Source organism: Buteo buteo, chromosome 7 (assembly GCF_964188355.1).
Source record: "Buteo buteo chromosome 7, bButBut1.hap1.1, whole genome shotgun sequence".
In the NCBI taxonomy this organism is placed as follows: Eukaryota; Metazoa; Chordata; class Aves; order Accipitriformes; family Accipitridae; genus Buteo; species Buteo buteo.
The window spans coordinates 46,607,306-46,630,492 of record NC_134177.1 but is presented as its reverse complement, the minus strand read 5'-3'; the positions used below and the strand labels follow the sequence as shown (position 1 = coordinate 46,630,492).

At 36.2% G+C, this 23,187-nt stretch overlaps 1 protein-coding gene across 2 annotated transcripts in view; it reads right to left on the bottom strand.

Moving 5' to 3' along the window:
• The window catches only part of NLK (nemo like kinase), a 65,428-nt gene that overhangs the window by 28,035 nt on the left and 14,206 nt on the right, over positions 1-23,187 (bottom strand). For both annotated transcript variants that reach the window (XM_075033065.1, XM_075033066.1), the window contains exons 2-3: positions 3,044-3,173; positions 1,369-1,424 (exon numbers count right to left, since the gene is read on the bottom strand). In XM_075033065.1, the coding sequence (XP_074889166.1) occupies positions 1,369-1,424; positions 3,044-3,173 (186 nt within the window). The remainder of the gene's footprint in view (positions 1-1,368; positions 1,425-3,043; positions 3,174-23,187) is intronic.

Sequence of the window (23,187 nt, the reverse complement as noted above, 5' to 3'; positions counted from 1 at the left end):
AAACACAGAAGTCTATTAGCTGACCACAGCTGTATGGCAGATCCCTGTACTGAAATGCTAATTTGATAATGGAAATGTCAATGTGCTAGGATATTTGATTATCTGCTCTCTAAAATATCACTTTTACTAAAGTCTACAAAGGATATTTTGTTACTAACAGCATATTGTAAAAATATCTGAACAGTTCATAAAACTCTGCAAATAATCTTAAAACTTATGGGCAGGAGGAGTCTGGTGAAGTACTCTTTTCCTACACACACAGAAAATAATTTATAAACAAATAATCTCATTCAGTGGTAATTATCAAGTTCATTTTTTATTAGCTAAAAACTCAAGAATTGGATCTTAGCATGTTAAATTTTTAAAATAGCATAAAGAAGAAAACAGACAGTGAGATTAACTCAGGCAGACAATCTTTATTACAATTCCTGGTCTGTAGCTAGTAAACTCTCTGCAGAGAACAGAATTATCCCTATTTAAAATAATTTTTTGTTCTAAATCTCACAACATATCTAGATACTTTCTGCACCATGAAAATCTGTATTTAATTCATCACAGTAATTTCTAACAATTTAAAAACTAGAGTAAGCATTAAAACAACCAGCTTTGAGTCACAGAACTTCTTGTCCAACTAGAGTCAGTAAGAGCCTACCCAGCTCAATGACTTACTTTTCAGTATTTAAAAATGCAGAAATTCACAACCCCCAAAATAGAAGATAACCCAAACAAAGTTTGAAAAAGGAAAAAACAAAACAAAACATGACATTCTCATATCAAGTTATGTACTAAAATTCAATTTTATAATACAGTTACCCATAGACAGCATGTACCTTTGCATCAGTAACACATTAAACAGTACATATATATATATCTGTGTGAAATCTGTTTTCTTGATCAAGATAGAGGCTGAACAAGGAAAGCCACAACCCAACTAGTATGCTGAAACGTCTGACAAGTCATGGTTTCGAAGCATGTAACAGTAGCACTCTCTGAAAACACCAGAAAGTATTTTAAGATATTAATAACTGAGAGGTAGTTAATTACTGCATATAGTTTTCAAAAAAATATTTTGGGGGAATCACCATTAGTAGCAGCAGTATCTGTTGGTAAATACCACAATGCCCTGCATTTACTGGCTCTTACATACTCAAAGCTTCATGTTCAATCCTGCACCATTTCACCTCCAACATTAACATTAACTAAGAGTTCTTGATAGTATAGATCCACTTCTTTAAATAAAACTGTTCAGATACAGGCTCAAGGTTTTTGTAATTCTGTTTCATAGATTCCACCAACTACCTGCAGTTTCTAAGCTAATGAAAATTACACCTACCTCAATTAAGATGCTCTATTTTATATTTAGGATACATTTCTTCAAAATAGTCAATGTGTGGAGGCTGGAGTATGTCGAGGGCAGAGAGTACCTAGGAAACACCACACAAGATCAAGACCTATCCCAGTCAAACAAAAACAAATCCCTTTCAAAAAGACAGACTGTACCTTTCTTATAGAGCTTAGCTTTATTCTATCACATACAGACAGACCAATAGTCTATCTCACTAGATATGTGAATTTAGTAGACCACCCAGTCAGGTATTCTGTATGTTCAGGGTCTTTTTGTTTGTTTGGTTTTTAATTCAAGAAACTTTTTCCAGCTGTTCAAGTACTAGCTTAAAAGCATAAATTTATCTACCCAATAAAAATTGGTTCATTTCAAAAATATATATAAACATAAAATATTTGAAAGAAGTAATTCTAGCAAAGAAATGCAAAAGCAAAAGAAATTACACTTTGTTCTGCCTTTCATCTTTAACAGTTTTCTGACACACTGCTTCTACGTGGGAATTACAAAACCCAAAGTTGTTCACATTCTGAATCAGAAGCTCAGCTCTCTGTGCAAAGCAAAAAGGTAGAAAAGCAGCAGCACAGAAGTTACATCCTCTCACAGGAAAAAATACTACCTTGGTGTAGTCTTTTAGATCCTGTCCTAGGAATATCTATGACATTTAGGTGAAGTCCACAAACTTCAGTGATTATCAAGCTCAACTTCTGACTGCTTACAGAGATGCTTTTATTTCATTTTATAGTCCTCAGTAAAATCTTTTCCATAATGAAGACCCTGGTGAGGAGCAGTTTAAGGCACCAGTTCAAAAGAAATCTTGTCGCAGAATCCATCTCCCAAGGATTGGTGATAGTCATGTTGGGGGAACTCTGCAATCTGGTACAAGCTTGCAAGGCTGTCCACCTCTTTTGCACCCCACTAACAAGAGCACTTATCTAAATCCAGTGCTTAACCCCAAATAAAATCTTTCTTGGAATATGATACCCTCAGATAAAAAAAAAGGTAAACTTTAAAACAGAAGGAAAAAGCAATGAAATAAGGTTCTGAAACAGATACACACTTCCTGATCCCATTCCACTAGGAGAAGATAGTATTCCCAATGTGCTCACTACTGTTCATCAATGGGAGAGGTTACCACATCCACAGTTGCGTTTGTGGAACAGTTTCTGTAAGTACTTTTTGATTCACTTCAGACACAACCGTATGGGTCAATTCAAGTAATTTTTTAAAATGTTTTAACTTAACCTAGCTGATTTTTCCTAAAGCAGATTTGGGAGCACTTGTACAACCACCCTGCTAGAAGAACTGAGAGAGCAATGAACTGCAACAAAGGGGAGAGGAAGATGGAGTAAGAAATAGCTTGGAAGCGAAAGCATCTCCAGCTGGCATAGCTTTGTGCAGACTGACATTTATCTAAAGCCTAAAATAAGATTAGGTGGAAGTGTATTGCCTGTCTATTTGCAAACATTTTGGAAAGGAAATTATGAATATACTTAGGTTCTTGATAATTTCATTTTTTACAGTGTTTGCAACAGTAATATCTGAGTTTCCAGGAAATCCGGTAACTGTAAAATTAGAGAGCTTTTAAAGCATTTTAGATATTGTGTAACTTAAAAAAAAAAAATTTACTTCTGTAATAGATAGCTCCATTTTACAATTAGGCTTTATAAAAGACTTCAAAATTACTTTGAATTTACTTACATTGTCATGCTTAAAAAAACACAACATCTTCAACTCCCGGAAGACCCTTTTACAAGAGACCAAATTTTGGAAGACGTTGGGCATCTTTTTGAGTGCAACTCTCTTTCCATCTCGTGGATCTGTTACTGACCTACAGAATAAAAGATTTAGAACATCACATACTACTGTTAGACAATTTTCCTAAATCAGAAAAGAATATTTTAGAGTTCTTATTATTCTCAACTTAGATGGTGAGTCAAAACAATATGAAGACACTTCTAGGGAAAAAGGTATTAAGCAAAGGGCATTATGCACTTTACTATAAAGGCTGTATTAAATGTAGTGTGATCATTCTTTGATTAGCGTACATATACATATACCCGGTCAAGCTTGATAGCTGCTAAGTGGCTGGACACATGTACAGTGCATATACTGCCTGCCACTGGCATACACTGTAGCTCAAAGTTAGATCAACACCTTGAGCTGAGGAGTGGATGTGACGATAAACATCATCTTCACTTCCCAAAAAAGACCTTATTAAGAGTAAAACATTTTCTCAGTTACACGGATTTGATTTTGTCAAGTCAACTGCTTTCTTCTTCCTCTCCTAAGAGGGCAAAAAATTTAATAATCCCATTCTGACAGAACATTGGCAAGTGTAAGACTATTACTTGATCTATCAATAAATCACTTTACATGTGGAGAAGCAACAGCACACGGTATCTAAGTTTCCACAACTCTAAAACAGGCATGATACCTATCTTTCTCCCATAGAGCTTATGGGATACAAGTATAGTAGTTCAGAAATTATAAGGTGCTTTGCACATGGCAAGTATTTTAATTTAAAGTAATTAGATTCTGAAAATAGAATTTTATAATGAGAACCATAAAACTAGAGCAAGGAGATTATGGTGCCTCAATTCCCAATCATGGTTTTTAAGGTGAGGCTTCTCAAACCTCACTACAAAACAGGGTTTCTAGATCTTCAGTTGTTAGGAAACCTTCATTTCTTTCTGCATATTTTTATTGGGATGACCAAAGTAACTTTCTTCTCAGTACTATGCTGTAACCACATAAGAATCGACATCCAGCTATGTATCCTGATGACTACCTTTGTCCTTAAAAAGTTGCTGGCTTTTCTATCTATTATGTGACTCTCCTACAAACAACACAGAAGGCTTTTTCTTTTGTCTCAGGTCCATGCTGTTTTAAGAATCTAAATAAAAAACTAGAATGGGGTAATCAAATATCTGCCTTATCTCTTCAAAATACAAGACAATTCAATCAATACAAAAAGTCAGAAGTAGCCACTGATACTAGTGGTTGGGAGTCAAAGGAGAACTATCCCACCACACTCGGCTAGAACACTAGTTAATAGCCACTGGGTATTTATATTTTAAATAAGGGGCAGAGGGGGAAAAGTTGATACCAGACTATTTCTATGGTGGGAAACACAGAGCTGAAAAGAATCTGAAAAGTTCTTCTCATTCACAATGTTTCCTATTTTCTCCAGGACCTTTGCCTCTTGCCTTTAGCCTAAATTGGAAAGAAAGGGAATGAAAACTGGAAGAGTTACAGAAAATCCACTGTTAATGCAACTCAGTACTCACCACTGGCCAGACTGAAATATCCTCCCTCACACTGTATAGTAACTTCATTCACAGATGATGGTTAACCTCAATGAGTCTATTTGCAAAACAAGGTACTATTCATCATGAGCAGGCAACATTTCAGGCTGGCCTGTAGCTTTAGGATTACAGCAGAGGCAGATTCTGAATGACACGCAGCAGGGCCAGTACCAGGCAGTGGCTCACAAATTCATATAAATTTGATCCCAGCATGAGCTGAGAGCTCCCATTGCTCACAAGGTCAAGCACCACTGATCAGCTAATTAGTGGTATTCTTCTCTCTTTATGAGACAGCATTTCTGGCCCTTGCCAAGTTTTTACCAGCTTTAAAAAAAAAGCCACCAAACCTCTAACCTGTAAAAGAAAACTTAAAAGCTGCTGATTCCTGGGAATTAAATAGATATATTCTTGCTACAAAAACAAAGTTGTAAAATTTTGTTCATAAAAATCCTCCCTGATTACACTACATATGCTACTGAATTACTAATTTTTCCCTTTGGAGTTTTGACACTATTGCTGACCACTGCACACACACAGCTGCTATCAAGAGGATATCCACAGCTATGGATGAAATTCCATTAGTGGATCGCAATGATGATACACTCAAGTATCATACAGATGCAAGACCCGAGACCTTTGGCAACATGACAATTCCTCACAAATGACTGTTAATACCTTGGCAGACCACAAGCTCCTTCCTCAGCTATGTTACATTCAACAATACAGTTAAAACAAGAGTTAAGTAGCTATCTTGGCTATGAAAAATACTCAATTTAAAACCTTCGAAAATAATTTTTTATGCTATATTATAGCATATTTAGAGCACAGTCTACAATTCTTTCTGAACAAGGTGCAGAAATTAAATATGTGGGTTTTTCCACTATTTTTCCTTAGAAACGTATCTAAAAAATGTAACTACAATGAAAGAATTTTCTTTAGATAGACACAATTGCTATTTTACACTGTAAACAAATTAATTCTCTAAAATTGTTTCAATTGGTTTGAAGACAGAATAAAACAATGCTTAAGATCCAGACAGCTTATTTGAAAGAGTTCACATCTACTTCTAGCATTTCTATTATCTGTAATCAATTAGTGTGGTAGACATATATAACTTTCTCGAAAGAAAGACTAAAAAGTCTTCACTGATCATGTCCAGGGGTTGTGCAACACAAAAAGAGCATAAAGTATAAAAAAAACATGGCAATTTCTCTGTAGGTTTACTTCGAAGAAATTAGCCGCAGCTTCATAGATTTAGCAGCTTTTTTTGTTTGCTTTTTACCTCACATTACAGAAGCTTAATAGAACCTGAAATGGACACACCTAAAACAATCAGAAGTCACAAACAACATTTTTGAAGACAGACAATGCAACCTTCCGTGACTGATAAAAATCTGTCATCTGAAACTTGGGCATTACCTTGACTATTTACAGCAAGAGGAAGTCAATTTCCATAAAACTAGTTAGAGATGGCTTGTAGTTGTGTTAAACACTCTTCCTCTTGTTCTGGAGACTGTAAGCTTTACAAGCTTTTTGAGCTCCTGGTTGTATATTTAGGCTGTATCTATAGCAATCAGCTTCTGAATTTGGGTACTATCACAACAGAAAGATACCATTCCGATTAGTCATAGAAGAATAACCTATTTTGTAAACATTAATAAGGAAATAACTCAACATATCAGAATCAGCTTTGAAATTTTAGGTATTTTTGACATATTAACATTTCATAAACAGGTCAGATGTGCAATACAATTCACTATCTACATGAAACAGATACAAGAAATTGAAAAAGTGCTTGAACAACATGCAATTAATCAACCGATAAAACCAGCATTATTTAAAAAAAGAGTAAGAATAGTTTGCCTTCAGTTTCGGGCTCAAGTACTAGTAAGAACCAAAAGACCATAACAAAACCTGTTGCACAAAATTCTACGCTGCTGGCTTGACAAAACACATATTGGAGTCCTCGCTGCGATTCAGATGTTTCCTTATTATTAATGTCCTGAAGGCTTTTTAGACAAAATGCACCATGGATTTGAGTGCACAGAGATAAAAAGCAGGTCCAGTACGACTACGCACACAGCGGATTTCTCACCATGTTCAGGTCTCACTGTTGCAGCAGCACCAAAAAACAAAGGACACTGAATTTAAGGCAGGAGACAGAGTTGTTTCTGAAATTTAACCTATCAGTAGATAGGATGAAACTGATCTGCTGGAAGAGGAATAAATACCAAAGCAAGTTTCCACTTGCTTGCTGGTTTATTTCTAATTGAGCAAGGGGTAATCATCTGTTTGGTACTTGAGGATTTGGATACTAGTTCTCCTTCCCCACGATAAACATCTCAGAGGTTGCATGTTTTAGTAGCAGAAACACAGCTTTGGGAACCTACACTCAAGACCTTTTGGAGTTATTTTTAATAGCCACCTTTTAACTGTATTTCCACTTCGAAACTTCCTATCTGCCTTTTCCCAGATCTTGTAAGTATAAATATTATTCCAGCAATTGACAAGAAAAATTATATAATGCATATTATTAGCTGGACCAATAATACACATGGTTTCAAAGTTTGCACTGTATCTTGTTAATGTTTCAAGGTAAAACTCAGAAAGTAGCATTTCTGGTTATTATTCATGCAAAGACCAGTCATGCTTGTAGCTGGTAACAATATAACTCTAATGAATGTGAATGGAAGTGCAGTAATTTCACGCCATGTTGAGTTTGTTCTCTCTTAACTCAGGGTAGCAGCTGCTTTGGTTCAGCACAAACAGTACCAGAGAACAGAGATAAGTGCTGAAGCCTGTTACAGAGGAATGCTTTTATTTCTTTGTTGCTGAAAGGCTTGCTGGGCTGAGCTCTCCTGGTTCTGCAGCACAGGGGTTATCCCATCTGTATTAGCTAATGAATCTCAGGCTGCACAGATAACGAACTGCTCTGAAGGCAGCTTCCCCGATCTCCAGTGAAAATGACCCTGCTCAAAACGCCTCTGTCTTAATGACGAGTTACTTGTCAGACTACACTTGTCATAAATTATTTAAATATTATGTGTATTGTGCTTTTGAACAAACAAACATCTGATTTTTACCGTACAAGATCTATTTACATAGTCCTATCTCATAAAATGAAATTTAAAGTAAAAACTGATAACATTTTCATTGTATTAGTCTAAAAATCAAACTATTAAAAACTATAACCTACACTCACGTATACTCTTCAGATAGTGCCATACCTCCACACAAAATTACCAGAAGACCTCAAAAGGTGTCCTTTTAATTGAATTATAGATTAAAATAGTCACTCCCAATTCTAATAAAATATTACAATAGAATAACAGAATTCGGTTTCAGAATAGTAACCTGAAACATTTTCAGGCAAAGTCTGAAATTCAATACATTATATTAAAAGAATAGAAGTACTCCTCTCACACTGTCTGAAATTATGAAACGTTAAAATAAAGAATACCATTAAATATAGTTACTTGCATTCACTGATTTTCAGTTACGCTGCCACTGCAATTGTGCCTGTGACAATTTTTAAAGTAAGCCATAACAACTGTTTAAAGTAAGCAGCCTGACCTCATCACCTAAATCAAATGGCATCTACATATTGAAACAACAGCCAAATGCACACATTCTACTTCTTCCAGTTGCCTGAGCTGTGTTACCAGCAGCAATGGAGGTGATATGGGTTAAGACTCTCAAAGTAACATATTCAAAGTTAAAAATCTGAATCCAAGACACAAATTCAGAGAAAGTAATCTCTGGAGTTTCAATAGACAAATGAAAACCAGAAAGTTTTAAGTGGAGGAAATTGTAAAAAGATACCTAAATAGAATTTTTGATAGGTTTGAAACACTCACTTTCTTCAGCTGTACTGCTACAAAATTATGCTAGTTGCATGCAACCACAAGAATCCAAAAGTCAGCTTTTACAAAAACTAGTTCAGATTGAAAATAAATTTTAGGATGTGAATGTTGACCACCTACAGTTGAGCAAGTTTGTATCTGCTCTGCAGAAATTCATGAGGCAGTTTACAGTTGCCTAAATTAAAGTTCTCATAAATCAATGTTAATTACACATGAACAATAATACAAACTGCAAAACTTTTTTTTCCCCTATTGGTATTAAGCCTGTACTTTGTCTAACCTCCTTAATAATTCTTTTATGGGAGGAAACAAAAGAAAAAGGAAAACATTTTAAAATAAACATTATCTTAGAAAGATTACATGGATATGAAAGTAGTTGCTGAATGCCTAAAAATCCTTTCAACCACTGTGCCAAAAATATGAAATGGATATCCATCTTTTTCTCTCTGACTGAAGGTATATACTTAAAACTTTCGCGTACTGATTCCCAAGCCTCTTTTGTTGCTGAGCCTCACTTGAGAAAACTGACGGCACTTTGTACCTCAAAGTACCACAGCTCTTTAGTTTAGTATCCACAATGACACTTATCTAGGAATACTAAATTCTGTTAAGTCAGAACATAATCAGGCAACTGATACCAGCAAACATCAGTGTCCTATTAATTCTTACACTTCTCCCATGGAAGTAGCTGTCACGCAGCCAAAAGATTTGATAAAATGGTCAGTCTTTAATCAAGTAATACAAAACTCTGGTTTATATTGATGGCTACCACAAATTTATTGATGCTTATTTTTACTAGTTGCAGGACCCATTTAAAAAAACAAAAAGAGCTAAGCATATTGCAGAACTGTTAACCTCATCACAGCTGTGTAAGCAAGGCCTGGTATGTCTGCTCTCTTTTTTTCAAATGCTTCCACATAACAAAAACCGGTTTAGGTGAATAGTCTTTTCCTGGTGCTCCTGTTGCAGTCTCTGATAAAGGAATGAGTTAAATAGGGTTGCGGTGGCATATGCATTTAAGGTCAGTTTCTTTTTTCTTTTAAATAACCCACTTCTGCAAACAGGTAATGATCACCTGCAATATCCAACTTGAAAGCAATTCCTCTACTCTTTTCCCCATAGCTGCCACAACTTCACACTGCTTCTCACCCCCTTGCCTTAGCTTGTGAGCTTTATACCACTCACTAGCAATTTCACTTCAAGGGGCAGCACAAAACTAACAATCAAAGTTATGAAGATCAGAAATGTCAGGACTGCGTTCCAAAGAAGAACAGAAAAAGGAAAGAAAGAAAGAGTGAAAGAAAGAAAAAATGCCTGTCTGAAAAACTGGCATTTACAGCATCCAATAAAGATGCTGAAAATGTTGCTTTGTGTTTGTGTGCAGTACCTACTTTGGTACTAGTAAAATAATTATTTATAGCAATATGCTATCAGGTCACATATCCCCAAGAGAAACTAGAAAAGCATGAAAATCTCCTAGGAGCTAATTGAGAGAACAACTAGAAAGGCAGCTTTACTTACTGCTGTTCTCAGAAGAACACATTTCAATTCCCTCCTCTGCTTTGTTAGGATATTACACCCTAGGTGAATCTAGCAGTAAAGTGAACAGCAGGCAGGGAATCTATCCATCACTCAGCACAGAGTCAATGGGGCGCTCTTTCAAGCTACTACTGAAGTCTGCAAAGGTTTCACTTATTAAGCATCAACTGTAGCTGGGGATAAAGAGGTAAGAGACCAAGATCTAAACCAAAAATAACTTAGCAAAAAATTATTTTTTGACCCATACGTATATATAAGTTAATAAATATAATTTGGAGGGGGAGAATATAAAGGAATGGCTAGTTTGGCTTTAATCATGCCTCTAAGAATTATATGATTCCAGATGCTTCTGTGAGAACACCCAATCATTTAGGATTCTTTATTATACTCTATAAACCACAGCAAAAAGCTACTTTTAACACTATTAAACCAAGTCAAACGTTTTGCTTTCACAGCAATTACAAGTCTTTCAGTACAATTAACTTGTGCTCACACCAGTAGTTTGGTTACTGTTAGAGGAGCGGGCTGCCTGGCTATGTGTTCATTAACACAACCAGGGTCACAACCTCCTCCTTTTGCTTGTGGCTGTTAACAGCATCCAGTCGTCTCCCCTTGTCACTCACACTTTACGTACACAATAATGGTAGAATATTAAGTTGTAAAAATTATCAAACAATACATTTTGTAAAATTGAAAAAGTTTACTGGAAGATACTCCCCCTGTTACCTTACCAGGTTTTTAGTACTTAAGAGGAATGTAAAAAAGCAAAGAAAACATTTATACTAATTTCCACTTACACTAACTGGCTTCATGAGTCAGCCACTTAAAAAATGGTGACCAACTGCAACAACTATTTGTTGTAGCAGTATCACCTACAGATAGAGGAAACACCAAGACTACTATAGCCAAAACGTTACAGAAGGTTATTTCTCTCCTCTTGATTTCTGAATGTATTTGATAACATGCTGTTATTTTGAACAGTTTGTTTCCTCTGTAACATCAGTTTGGTCAGTTCTCCCTTTTTACAAACATGACAAAAATTATCCCTCTAGTTAAAAAGAAGGAAAAGAAATACAAACGTGAAAGTAAAGACATTAAGATACAAGTAAGCAAGACAATTTGGCCTATTTCAAACTTTGGCTCTTGTTAAAAAAATAAAATAAAATCAAATACACATATATTTGAATGCTTAACATGAGACTGAAATGTTCCTCTTGAAATATTGACCATTTTTTTCAGACATCAAAATTTTTCAAAATCCTTCATCAAATCCTCAATCAAGTTCAAAGCTAAACTTTCTATACCTAACCAGAATGTATTACACCTGTTCTAGACTAAAGGCTGCAAGGCACTTACAGTCCATCTTATTTAATTCTTCCATATCTAGTCCTGTATTCCCTAATAAATCTAAACCTACCTATTGTACAAGAGCAATTACATTTTTTTTTCATTTTATCTTTTCTTGAAAAGATAGTCAAATCTACCAGAACATGTATACCTTTCTATACAGCAGTAATTCAGTGCTGTGTCACCAATGACCAAGCTGACTTTACAGGTAACATTTTTTCACTAGAAAACCAGTACACTTGTTTTACCAGAACAAAACAATGTAAAGAAGTAGACATGCTTTCGGGCACACGAGCCCTTGCTCTGGCTATGTCTCTAAACCATCACAGATATAAGTGTACTATCCCAAGTAAAAGATTTTTATTGTTTCAACAGGCAAGTTAGAGAAGGGCATACTTGTCCACGTGATTTACTGACGGTGTGGATTCACCCTATGCTATCTTGTATAACCGCAGGCTGCTGCGGGAAGAGGGGGTCCTGCTCCCACCCGTTGCTGGTTCTTGCCCTCCTGCCGGCACTGGAGACGGTCAACAGCTGCCCACAAGGTGAGTCAGTTCAGCACAGCAATCTGGTGCACACAGATCCGGCATTAAACAGGCAGCAAGAGGAATGAAGTCATCCCAAAGCCACACAATCCCTAGATGTGACAGAGGGGAAGCTGTGAGAGCGCATGCCTGGGGCAAAGTGCAAGGCGGTGCAGGTTTTTGGTAGCAGATCGCAATTACACCACATTAGGTACAGCAGGAAACTAGGGCCTCAGTCATGCTGGGAGCTTATGGACCAGAGCCAGAAATGGGGATTGCACCTCCTGAATTGCAGCTGAGTGCCCTATGTAGAAGGGCCATTCCTCTATCCACCAGAAAACTTTGGTTTTGCTGATTATACATAATACAATATAAATATGTCTTATTATATTTAAGAACTACATAAAAAGCTTAAAAAAGTCTGACATAAAACATACTAAGAAAAATGGTACTTCACAAAAACTGTAGCTTCTATTTACATTGCAGGCTAACACTCCAGAAATAATAAAATTTTAAAGAGTAATAGAACTACAGAAAGGATTAATGATACCATCCAGACCTCTAGTTAAAATGCTTTCAAAGACAATTCTTATCTCAAAGAATCCTTGCAGGCATTTAGCCTTTTCAATTACGCATTATAAGTCTTTAGCAACTCTCTACCATGTTGATGGCAAATTTTCAAGGTGGAGGCTATGCCAACAGTAACTTGTTCTCTCTGAATCCAGGTCAATGCATACACATTGTTCTATAGCTTCAACTGGTAGAAAAACAAGTTTGTGACTACTCCATGGCAATTATTACACAGAAACAAGATAATGAAAGAATGTTCTCAGGGGCAGTGTGGGAAACTGCTGATTGAGTTTGTTCTAAGAGGGAAGTGAACCTTCCATTATGTTTATAGAGAACACCTATAAATTTACATCAGGACTTATCAGAAGGGGGGGACTTAATAGGATTACTTTCCAAGTTTTTCTTATTAGTCAGCAAACTTTTTTCCTCAGTTGCTTGACTCTTAATTATGCAGACTTTTACCAGAAAGCCTTACTCTAAGATATATAACAAACCTGGTCCCGCTAGCATTTCAGCTGCTCACCCAAGCATATTTGATATACCACTTTTAAACAAATAATGCAGCTCGTATTCAAGGGCATGTGATACCCAATATACCACTTTTTCAGTGCACAGTATTGCAATAAATCCATAATGCCACAAACAGTTTAAAATAAAACTACTGAGGTTTATAGGTAAAAGAGTACTGCTTTTGCCTGGCAAATGCTTAGAGGCATTTTATACTCTTATTATAACAATCAGTCACATCTTGGCATACCTCAAAATATATTTGAGCATAGAATAAAATAAAAAATCCTTTAGAAAAGTTCACAGCCCCAAAAGATTCCCGAGACTGAAGTGAAAGGGCAGGGAGAGGGTGTGCAGTTATCAAATCACTTATCTGGGAAATGTTTGATTGGGTACATAAGGTTTACACACAGGAATAGGCCATCAGATCCAGGATATCTGTTCTCTGTAGAATTATTGACAGGCAATGAGCCCTACCAAAACACAACAAAAACCGATCAACAACATTTAATGGACTATTAGGTAGTAGAGGGGAGAGATGAGGAAAGCATGCACATAATGTGTGAAATCATTAAGAAAGTAAAACAATATATGTATGCACATATAATAGTAGATTTCTTATTGAAGAATAAAAAGGAAATTTATACACATATACTGAGTTTTTAAGCAAAGTAGCTGCTTTAACAGTTCTACTATTACAAACACTCAAATACAAGTGAGACAGGACAAAGGTAATGTTCTAGATTCTCCAGTGACCTTGCCTAATAAACAGAAGTGTCTTCTCCAGTCACAGACTGAAGAGTTCGTCTTCCAAAATGGTTCCTGACTGCCAGTGGTGGTGTTCACCAATGCATATAAAATACATTTTAAAAGCTCTGTGACAATTCTTAATGGAAGTTAAATTATTCAAATGCTAAATCATTTTGTCTAACTTCAGTAGCCTAAAAGTCAATTTTCCAATCTAAGGCTCTAAGTGTGGCATGCTTAACCTGGTTGATGGTTGTTGCTGGGCTCCCAGATCTGGCTCACCGGGTGGCCGTGCAAACAGCTGTGCTGGCACAATGAAGCAGAAAGCAGGAAAATAAGTAGCTGAGACAAAGGGGAAGACAGACAGACTGCTTTTTCAGTAACAATAACAGCTTTAGCATGTGTCAAATATGATCTAAGTCAGTCACACTGACTCTCTCTAGTCAATAAGGAGAGGGATAGGTGGGATTAATCTCTTTTAGAAGCCTCTTGGATAACACATTAACTGTTTCTCTAGAAATGCCTCACCCTACCAGTTAACTGCAGAGAACCAGCTTAAAATGAAGCCTCGCTTGTAGATGACCAAAGCTTGCTGATTTGAGGACCCTGATTTTTTAATTTTACATGAGCCTTTTTTCCCCCTCTCTGCCAAGTCTGAACTGAGAGTCAGTGCTGTATGTTACAAACCACATTAAATCCTGTCCTATTAGTGGAGTGACTTGGGCTTCCCTTGCAGTGAGAAACAGGAGCGGTGGCTAATTGAGCAGTATAATTAGAAGGGAGTTAGGTTTTGTTTTTGTTGGATTTTTCACAACAAGAGAATTTTAGCATACACATTCATGCAATTAGCATGGTATTATAATGTGTTTTACCCTCTGGCTGTACATGCATTGTTTAAGAGATGCAAAAGCTGATACAATCTCATTTAAAGGAGATATTCATAATCATTTCAGCTATAATTTTTAAAGGAAAAGCCACACACAGATAAGTTACGAGAAGGAGGAAAATATTACAGCAGTGCAGTGTCCAGTCTTCTTCACTTTATTGCAATGACCAGAGTTCTCTGGAAGGCTGTTTTAAACTTACAGCATGAGGCCTGACACCACTAAGGAAGAAGAACCAAATGGAAATCAACAGATCAGACAGTCATAGCATCATCAATGCTGAAGAAGAAGTTAGAGAACTACACCGAATCCGAGGATAACCACCCACTGGAGTGAGGAAAGGCACTGGCAAAAGGTGGATCCTGTGCTCCTGCAGTGGCCAGAGACACAAGTCTAGGGATCAATTACATAATTTCTTATTATCCTACCTGCAAGCTATATTAAATATCTGCTTACCCAAAGTAGCTAATCAGGGCCCACAAGACAGACACATGTAACACAAACACTGACACTTATAAAAAGTGACCACATATTTTCACCAGCAGCTCATGGACTTAAAATGTTTCCACAAAATCTGTTTATGATCCTGCTGCAAATTATGGCCTACAAAGAGCCCCCAGTAGCTGCAGCACAGAAGATTAACCCGTTTCTAACAGAGTTTGAAGGAATACACTGAGTAAAAGTTGGTACTGATAGCAGAATTTTTAGCACACAAGCATGGAAAAATAAGAAAAAGTTTTCATTGTTAGAAGACATAGACAAAAAGAACAGCCATTATTTTTTGAGATATTTAAGAACTGGATGTGCTGTTAATGATTTTCAGGTCACTATTGCTCTGCAGCAGTCTCCAGCTGGCAATACTTCAAAGATGCTAAAATGAAATATTAACAGTGGATAAAAAAAATTCTTTATTTTGAGAGATATGATATGAAAGCAAACTGAAAAAATAGCTGAGGAGATACTACTAAGCAAAACTTTGATTTCACTTAGATTTAACTTTGAGACACAGACATCCAAGACCAGTCAGTGTGAAAGTAATAAGTAACTATGCAGACAGTGCAATGACAGTCAGAGCTCAGCAGATCTGTTGGAGAACGTAAAAGCATCACTACCACTGGAAGACACAATACCCACTGCCCTCTCACATGTATATTTTACTCCTACAAAATAACCTTTGCAACATAAGGAAGCAGCTTGCTTTATTGTCTTTTGGTAGTGGCATACTCTGCCAGTACAACTAAGTAAAAGGAATTTAAACAGTTAACGGTATGATACAACCCTTTTTTTTCTCAAAAACATGGATGTAGTGAAGTGGCATATCTAACAGCCACCTCTTTGGGGTTTGTTTGTTTGTTTGTTTGCTTTCTTGCTGTTTTTTTTTTTCCTTCTCTGATCTTAAGTGGTGCTGTAAAGACCAGCTCAAAATTGAGCCCAGACTGTGCTACACAGTTACAAATAAATGAAGTAACAGTATATATCTTGAAGGGGCTGGTCCAATTTAAACCAAGTCAGGGTAAAAAGCAGAGGAAGAAGCAAAAGGATATGTTTACTCTATAGAGAGGTATTTACTGTTAGTTATTCATTTACAGGTCAATGTTCACTGTATTAATTAAAATTGAGAGTATGTCTGTCTAGTTATACCATTTTAAAGTAGTACAATACATTACTGGAGGTGTTGAGAATGTCTCAGAGTTAACTTTCAGCCAGCGAAATGAAGATATTAGAAGTTTAAAGAAGCAAAGGGTGAGATGTGCAGCAGTCTTCACAGGTAAACAAAAAAAAGTACAGGAAAGAATAAAAGTATTTTGGAAGCTGTTATTTACTCAAGCTACTCAAACAAAACAAAACGCATTGTGATTGATTTATGAATGGTGATAACAAACACTTTTCGAAAATCTATTTCCAATTCCCTTTTCGAGTCCTGATCATAAATTTCAGTACTGCCTCCCTTCCTCAGCTCACCTCTTACCCGCTCCTTAGCTACATTTAAGCCTGGACCATGCTTGGGGAAAATACCTCATTTAGAGCTGAAGTGACACATTCAAACTAACATAGGAAGCATGAGCTGTGCCTTGGTATGGATCAAGTAAACCAAAAGCTAGCCAGGGCTCCAGAAAAATTAAAATCACACTACGAACACCACCAGACTTAAAGCACCTAGCTGTGGACATAATCTAGTAACATCTGTACACTGTGGGTGGAAATGCTTGGTTTCCCTCCTGAAACCATTGCAATTGGCAACTGAAGGTGAGATCCTACAATTCAAACACAGACCCCTCTCCAGGATTATTACACTGGCTGTTCAATGTCTGCGATTCGACTAGTTCTTGTTAAGAAGTCTTCTCTAACAGTTAGCATTTGCTGAGTTTTATATAAATGGCAGAGGGATAAAAGAGGTTGTTTATCTGTTTTGGGGGTATTTCTGGCCACATTACAAGGTAATACAGGTCTGTATGATAAATCTGTAGGGCTGGTTGGGAACTGCCATCACTCTTTCAGCACTGCTGGAGCCAGAGGGGGAGGTACTGAAAATTTTCCACCCAGCCGTCCACTTAGTTTCAAGTTTTGTCACCTACCTAAAGTGCAAAGTGTCCCATCAGCTTGCATTAAGACTGAAGAGTAGTACTCCGCCCAAATAGCTCTGTTCTGTTTTACCCATCTTTGGAGATCAGCTTCAGGAGTTCTGCATCAGTTTCAGCTCTCATTCACACAACAGATCACTTGATATTAAACAAACAAGAAGTGATTTGCAGACTGATACGGACTGATAAAAGTTGGGTGAAGGTGTGCACAGACAAAAGTAGAAACTTCTTACACTGTTAGACATCTGGAATCTACAAAAATATATTCTACAAGCTAAATGTTTTCCTAAAACTTAGGCAAGTAGGTTTTACATCCAGGAATTTGCGTTTGAACAATGGTATGTGTGTGTTTATAAAGACACTGAACAGAAAATAAGTTCCTTAAGAAGATTATCACAAAAGACAATTTAATTAACTTACTACCAATGTGCATTCTCAGCATTTCATTAAGTTTTCTCAACATACTCCACAGAATACTGTAAGGTAATAAAAAAATACTCAAAGGCACTCTAAAAACCCTGTACTCTAAGTTACTCCAAGTAGCCAAGTCTTTCTAATACATACTCTTGACAGGTGGTCTTTTTAGAGGTACAGGATTCATTCAGGGAAAGAAAAGACTCAATACAAGCTAACAGATTTAACGTATAAATTTCAGATGAGCCTGAAGAAAACACCTAGATTTAACTTTCACTAAAAGTGAATTTTATGTGAAAGGGTTAAGTAACTTGTTCTTCATACCACACTTCAAAGGTATGCTTTATTCCCATCTGCTCAGCTGCCAAACGCAGACCTCTCCAGAGCTCCTTTTTCTACCATAGATGTCCTAAAAAGCCTTTTAATGTTGCGTTCTAATCACACCCTCAAGCATGTGCGCCATTATCACTTATTCTTTAAAAATCAGAGTTAAAAGCAAAACTGATTACTGCAAGAAATCTGTCTCCTTGAACAAAAATTGATTCAGAGTATCTTACTTAAAAGAAAGGACAGAAAATTAAAGGGATACTGTTATGGTTAATATCTTAAAAAATGTTTAATTTGTCTTCCTTCATGGAAGCTTAAAATTGAAACTGCTTTCCAAATCAAATTTATTTCCTCATTTACACAAAATTTTCTGGCTATGCTTGAGAACTTTTTATTTACTTCTCAACTGCCTATATGAACCACAGCTAGAATAAGTTATTACACTGTACAGGACATTTGTTCGGATATATTTTTTAATTCCATAAAAGCAATTTTTTTTTCAGTCAATGGCATAGCTCTGTAAGGTCTGTGATGTTTATAAATAAATAACATCCCCAATAAACATATAAATCTCCATGTATTTTTGTACTTCTTTCTTCTTTATTTTTAAAGTGTGTACCACAATTACATGAACATTCCTGGCCCAATTCACTGACCTCTATTCCCATTCCCACTAGCTAACCAAGGAAAACCCAAATGAGAAATCTTCTTCTCCATGTCCAACAAGCCTCCAGGCTTTGGCACAGTTCCCTAGAATATTTTTGCACCTCCATAGGAAAGTAGGTTAATAAAGTCTCTGGTCATATCCTCTAGACAGGTACTTAGTTTCCTGCAATAATCATCCCCAATATCTTAAGTTTCACTATCAGCTTTCCCTTGCATCTCTCTTCTGCCCTACCACCCTCTCCCCAGGGTGGGTGTATGGGGACAGAACAAAGCAACAAAAAATAGTGACTAAACTCCTTTTTGCTTCATTACTCCAATGAAGCTACACAATAATCTCTGTGAACCAGCACCGCACCTCATCTCAATTAATATCTCAATACTTCATCTTCCAGGTTAAATCTATCGTATTTCAGCCATTCATTTTTTTCACCACTATCATGTTTGGCTGTTTGCCAGCATATGAAAAAATCAGAAGAGTATTCAAACCAAAGTCTGCAACAAATATTTGAAACACAGTGCTTCACTCCAAAGTAATTACACTCCAGTGTTCTCTGCTACCACCAAGGGAAATAGTTTTATCTGTTGGTTAAGTATTAAGCCTCAGGACTTTGATACATTTGTTGTATAAGGCTCACAGTACCTTTTAATTTTATGAAATACTGCTATTTATATTCATAATGATAAATCTATGAACATTCATCAAGGTTGTTATCTGGAAGAGGCAAATCTTATTTACTGACCTTTCAAGTTTCAACTTATATCCTGTCCATTCCTTATTATACTACAACTATTTATGACAATAATACAGAATACACTATTGCAACTTGGAATACTTCTTAGTTGCCACTCTCTCTTCCATTCCCTTTACCAGAGATTATTTTAGACAACAGTATTTTTATTTATCTGTCTTGCATGGAAATGGATATTAGAATCACAGAACTTTGAAATATTACTTAAAATATATATTAAGCTCATAAGGTACTGTAATTCCCAACACTAGCATTTAACAATGGCCAAAGTAAACACTAACCAGAGACATCTCAATTCCTCCTCTACTGAATAAACCAAAACTAAGAGCTGAGAAACAAAACGAACAGCACATCTGACAAAAGTTCTTTCAGTGCTATCTCTTTCAGAGATAATGCAGCTTTTTCTCATAATGTCAACACAAACTCAAGATAATCCTTTATATATTTTGACAATAGTGGTAAAGAGCCCAACTACATTAACCACAGCTTCCTTGTCATTGCATACAAGGCAACCAGACATCAGCTTTTTTGATGCTCCCTCTGTACATTTTACTCATGTAAATTATTGTAAACTGCTGCTATATTTTTTTCTCCTGTGTAAATATTTCTATGTGATCAACACTGCATAGTCATTCTTTCTTTGAATTACTGTAGGAACAGAAGGGCCATGTCAAAACACAAGTGTGAAATAAACTCATAACCTGTACAATCCAAAAGTCAGAAGATGCTTTAGGGTTATGAGATATTTTTGGAACTTGAAAGAAGTCCTTTTTATTTTAGTATGTGTTAATGAGGATTTAAAAGACCCACAACCTTGCAAAGAAGAAAAAAGAAAAAAAAAAAGAAAAAAAATAATCAGGCTTATATTTATTAACAGGGAGTTTAAAGAGACATCAGTCTCCCATTACCACGGACCAGTGAAGTGAATGATCCTCTGTCACATACCATCAAGTCTCATAGTGCTGTAAAAATTCCACCTATTTCCTTGACAGCCTCAATTACATTGGAGCCATAACCACTCCTTTTCATTAGATTCAAAAGGCAATTTCAGAAATATTAAGATATTAGAGTGACAGACTAAAATAGATAGGTAAATAGTACCTTTGAATTCACAGCCTGCTCAATACAAGACATTTTAAAATTCTTTCATGTCTGCAACAGGTAGAATGTGTAACCAATGCAATTTCTCATATTGATTATTCTATGAGAGATCATTTGGCTTACTACTCAAATGACTGAAGTACTGTAAAATTTGCAAAATCTAAATTTTCAGGTAAAAGCAAGTCCTTGTGTATATAATTTTTTTTAAGTAACTGCTTGGTATTGAGCATTTGGCAGTCAGTATTGTCCTTCTCAAAAGTTCAAGTCCTTTAACCTTAACGTTCTACCTTTGTAACACTTCCCAAGACTTAACATGACCCCTTTCCAATTGTGACAAAGTATATGACAACTCAAACAGGGTTTTTTGGAAGAGAGCATTACTATGCCAGTATTACACCTAATGCTTATCTGAAGCAAAGCATACCTTTTCAGATAACTTGTTAAAGCCAGTGAATGAACATCTAGCTTCAGAACTGAGAAATTCTTCCATTGCAAGTCTATCTGAATATTTAATAATTGCATAATAATACAGGAACAAAATAAATGACCAATGTAAAAACAGTGATGACTGATTTTTTGCTAGTCTCTATTACTGACTTCATTTTTGTTTCCTTTTCTGGGATAATATTTTCAGATTGAAGTAGAATTGAGTAACAAATTCATTATAATGATCAATAACTGAAACATTTATCAGTGATATCATCAACCATACCAAAACCTCAGAGATTAAAATATAAATATATTTCAGGTATAAAATGAAAGATATGTTACTGCAGCTCTGTTGGCTGATGTGCAGTGTATTTTCTATCGCTAAACAGAACATGTCACACATTTCTTCTACTGGCATTCAGAAATAAAGGCGAGATCACTCAGAATGGTCCTGCTCCTTTAATTTCATCCTTCCATAATATTTATTACATTAGCTTTATGACTCCATTTAATAAATTTTATCAGGGCCTGAAGGTGTGATATGCTTACTAGCCAGCAATTAAAGTCACTGGCTTAAGTTACAAAAGGTGTCATAAGACAGAGTAACAAAGTTCAAAGGTTTATTGAAAGGCCTTGTCCCCTGTTCCTCTCCAAGTGCTGATACTGGCAGAATGGTACCCCTACACTCTGTTGAGAAGTGTTTTTTTTTATATTGGTAAATGTCTACAAGGCTTATCAGCAGAAGAAAAAAGCAACCAACCCTGTTAATCTCATGGTGCCCATGCCCAAGTAAACAGGTACAAGAAGCAGGTGCTGGAGGAGACTGCACACTCAAGAAAGCAGTACAGCTTCAGCGATACTTGGCCTTTTTTTCCCCCCTTTTAAAACTTACCCACAATATTACAGGATCTTCAAGGTAAGTGTGTTTCTTCCTTCCTTCTCCCCACAAAAACCAACCTGAATTGTTATAAACCAAACTAATTTACATCCTACACAGCAGCTGTTTTGGTTTCACAACTTCATCCCAAGAAACACCAAAGTCAGACCTGCAGGGCTCTTGTCTAACCTATTTGTTTCAAAGCTATATTTAGTTTTAAATGATCTCCATGAACCGACCCAAAAATCCCAATATATTTTTCTTTATTCTGAGTCAGCCAAAAACCTTGTGATAGCATAAATCACTACCATGGGTGTAATTCCAGTCTTGGGACATTCTTAAGTAAAATACAGGCTCTTGGAAGAAAACAGAATTTCAAAGGGGAATGAAATTGATGGCTCTAAAACACTTTAAACCCAAAATTTAAACAATAGTTCAGTATGAAATAAAAATGACTACAGAAGGATTCCCTTTACTGGGTCATATGATAGGTGAACAAAATCGTGGGAACAACTGTGGAAGTGATGATATATACATTTAATATTCAAATTACCAATCATCTGTCAGTTCTTAATGTTTTAGATGAGGCTTTAGATGAGTAAACAGTAGCATAAAAATGATAAGGTGGCATGCCCAAGACAAAGATCAGAGAAAAAGCCACAAGTAGGTCAAGGCTGGTCCCGATTCTGTCAACATTCACCTACTTTTCTTCAACTGCTTCAGAAAACAATAAACAATCCAAACCTAAAGAACATAAATGCCTTTCTCCTTCAGCAGGGGCAAAAGGAAAGCTGCAATTCAGATTATGGGCTTGGGTAAGTATGTCAATGCCCTGCCATCAAAAGCAAGACCTTAATCCTGACTTTTCGAAGACAATCAATGTGCAAATATGCTCAGAACAGCACTTTGATACTTTGAGCTATCTACAAAAACTTGAAAAACAAATAAAAGGTACTTCCCACTTCATAATTAAAAACTGCTTTTAGTTAAGTGATTAGGTAGAACTCTTACTCAAATTAAATCAGGTGACCTATGGTAAAATAGATTATTTAAAAAATATACTTTTGCCTATCAGTATTGCTTTATGACATTCTCAGAATAATTATGCATAAAGACTGATAGCATGCAGGATCTGTGCTAGTTGTTCTTTAGCCATTGACACAGAAGTAGTCCACAGAACATGGACTGAGACTCTCCCTCTAAAGCAGCAGTCTGGATCTATAAGGAGAAGGTAAAATTGTTCTGCTCTGCCAGATCATAAATGGCAACTTTTAATGGCTTTAAGATTTAAAGCTGAAAGGAATTCTAGCAGGTCTTAATTTGATATTCTTTTGTTCCAGTTCATGATCTGAATATTCACTTGTGAAGCAGCACTCAACAGAAGACTAGCAATTCAGGACACTGTCACATG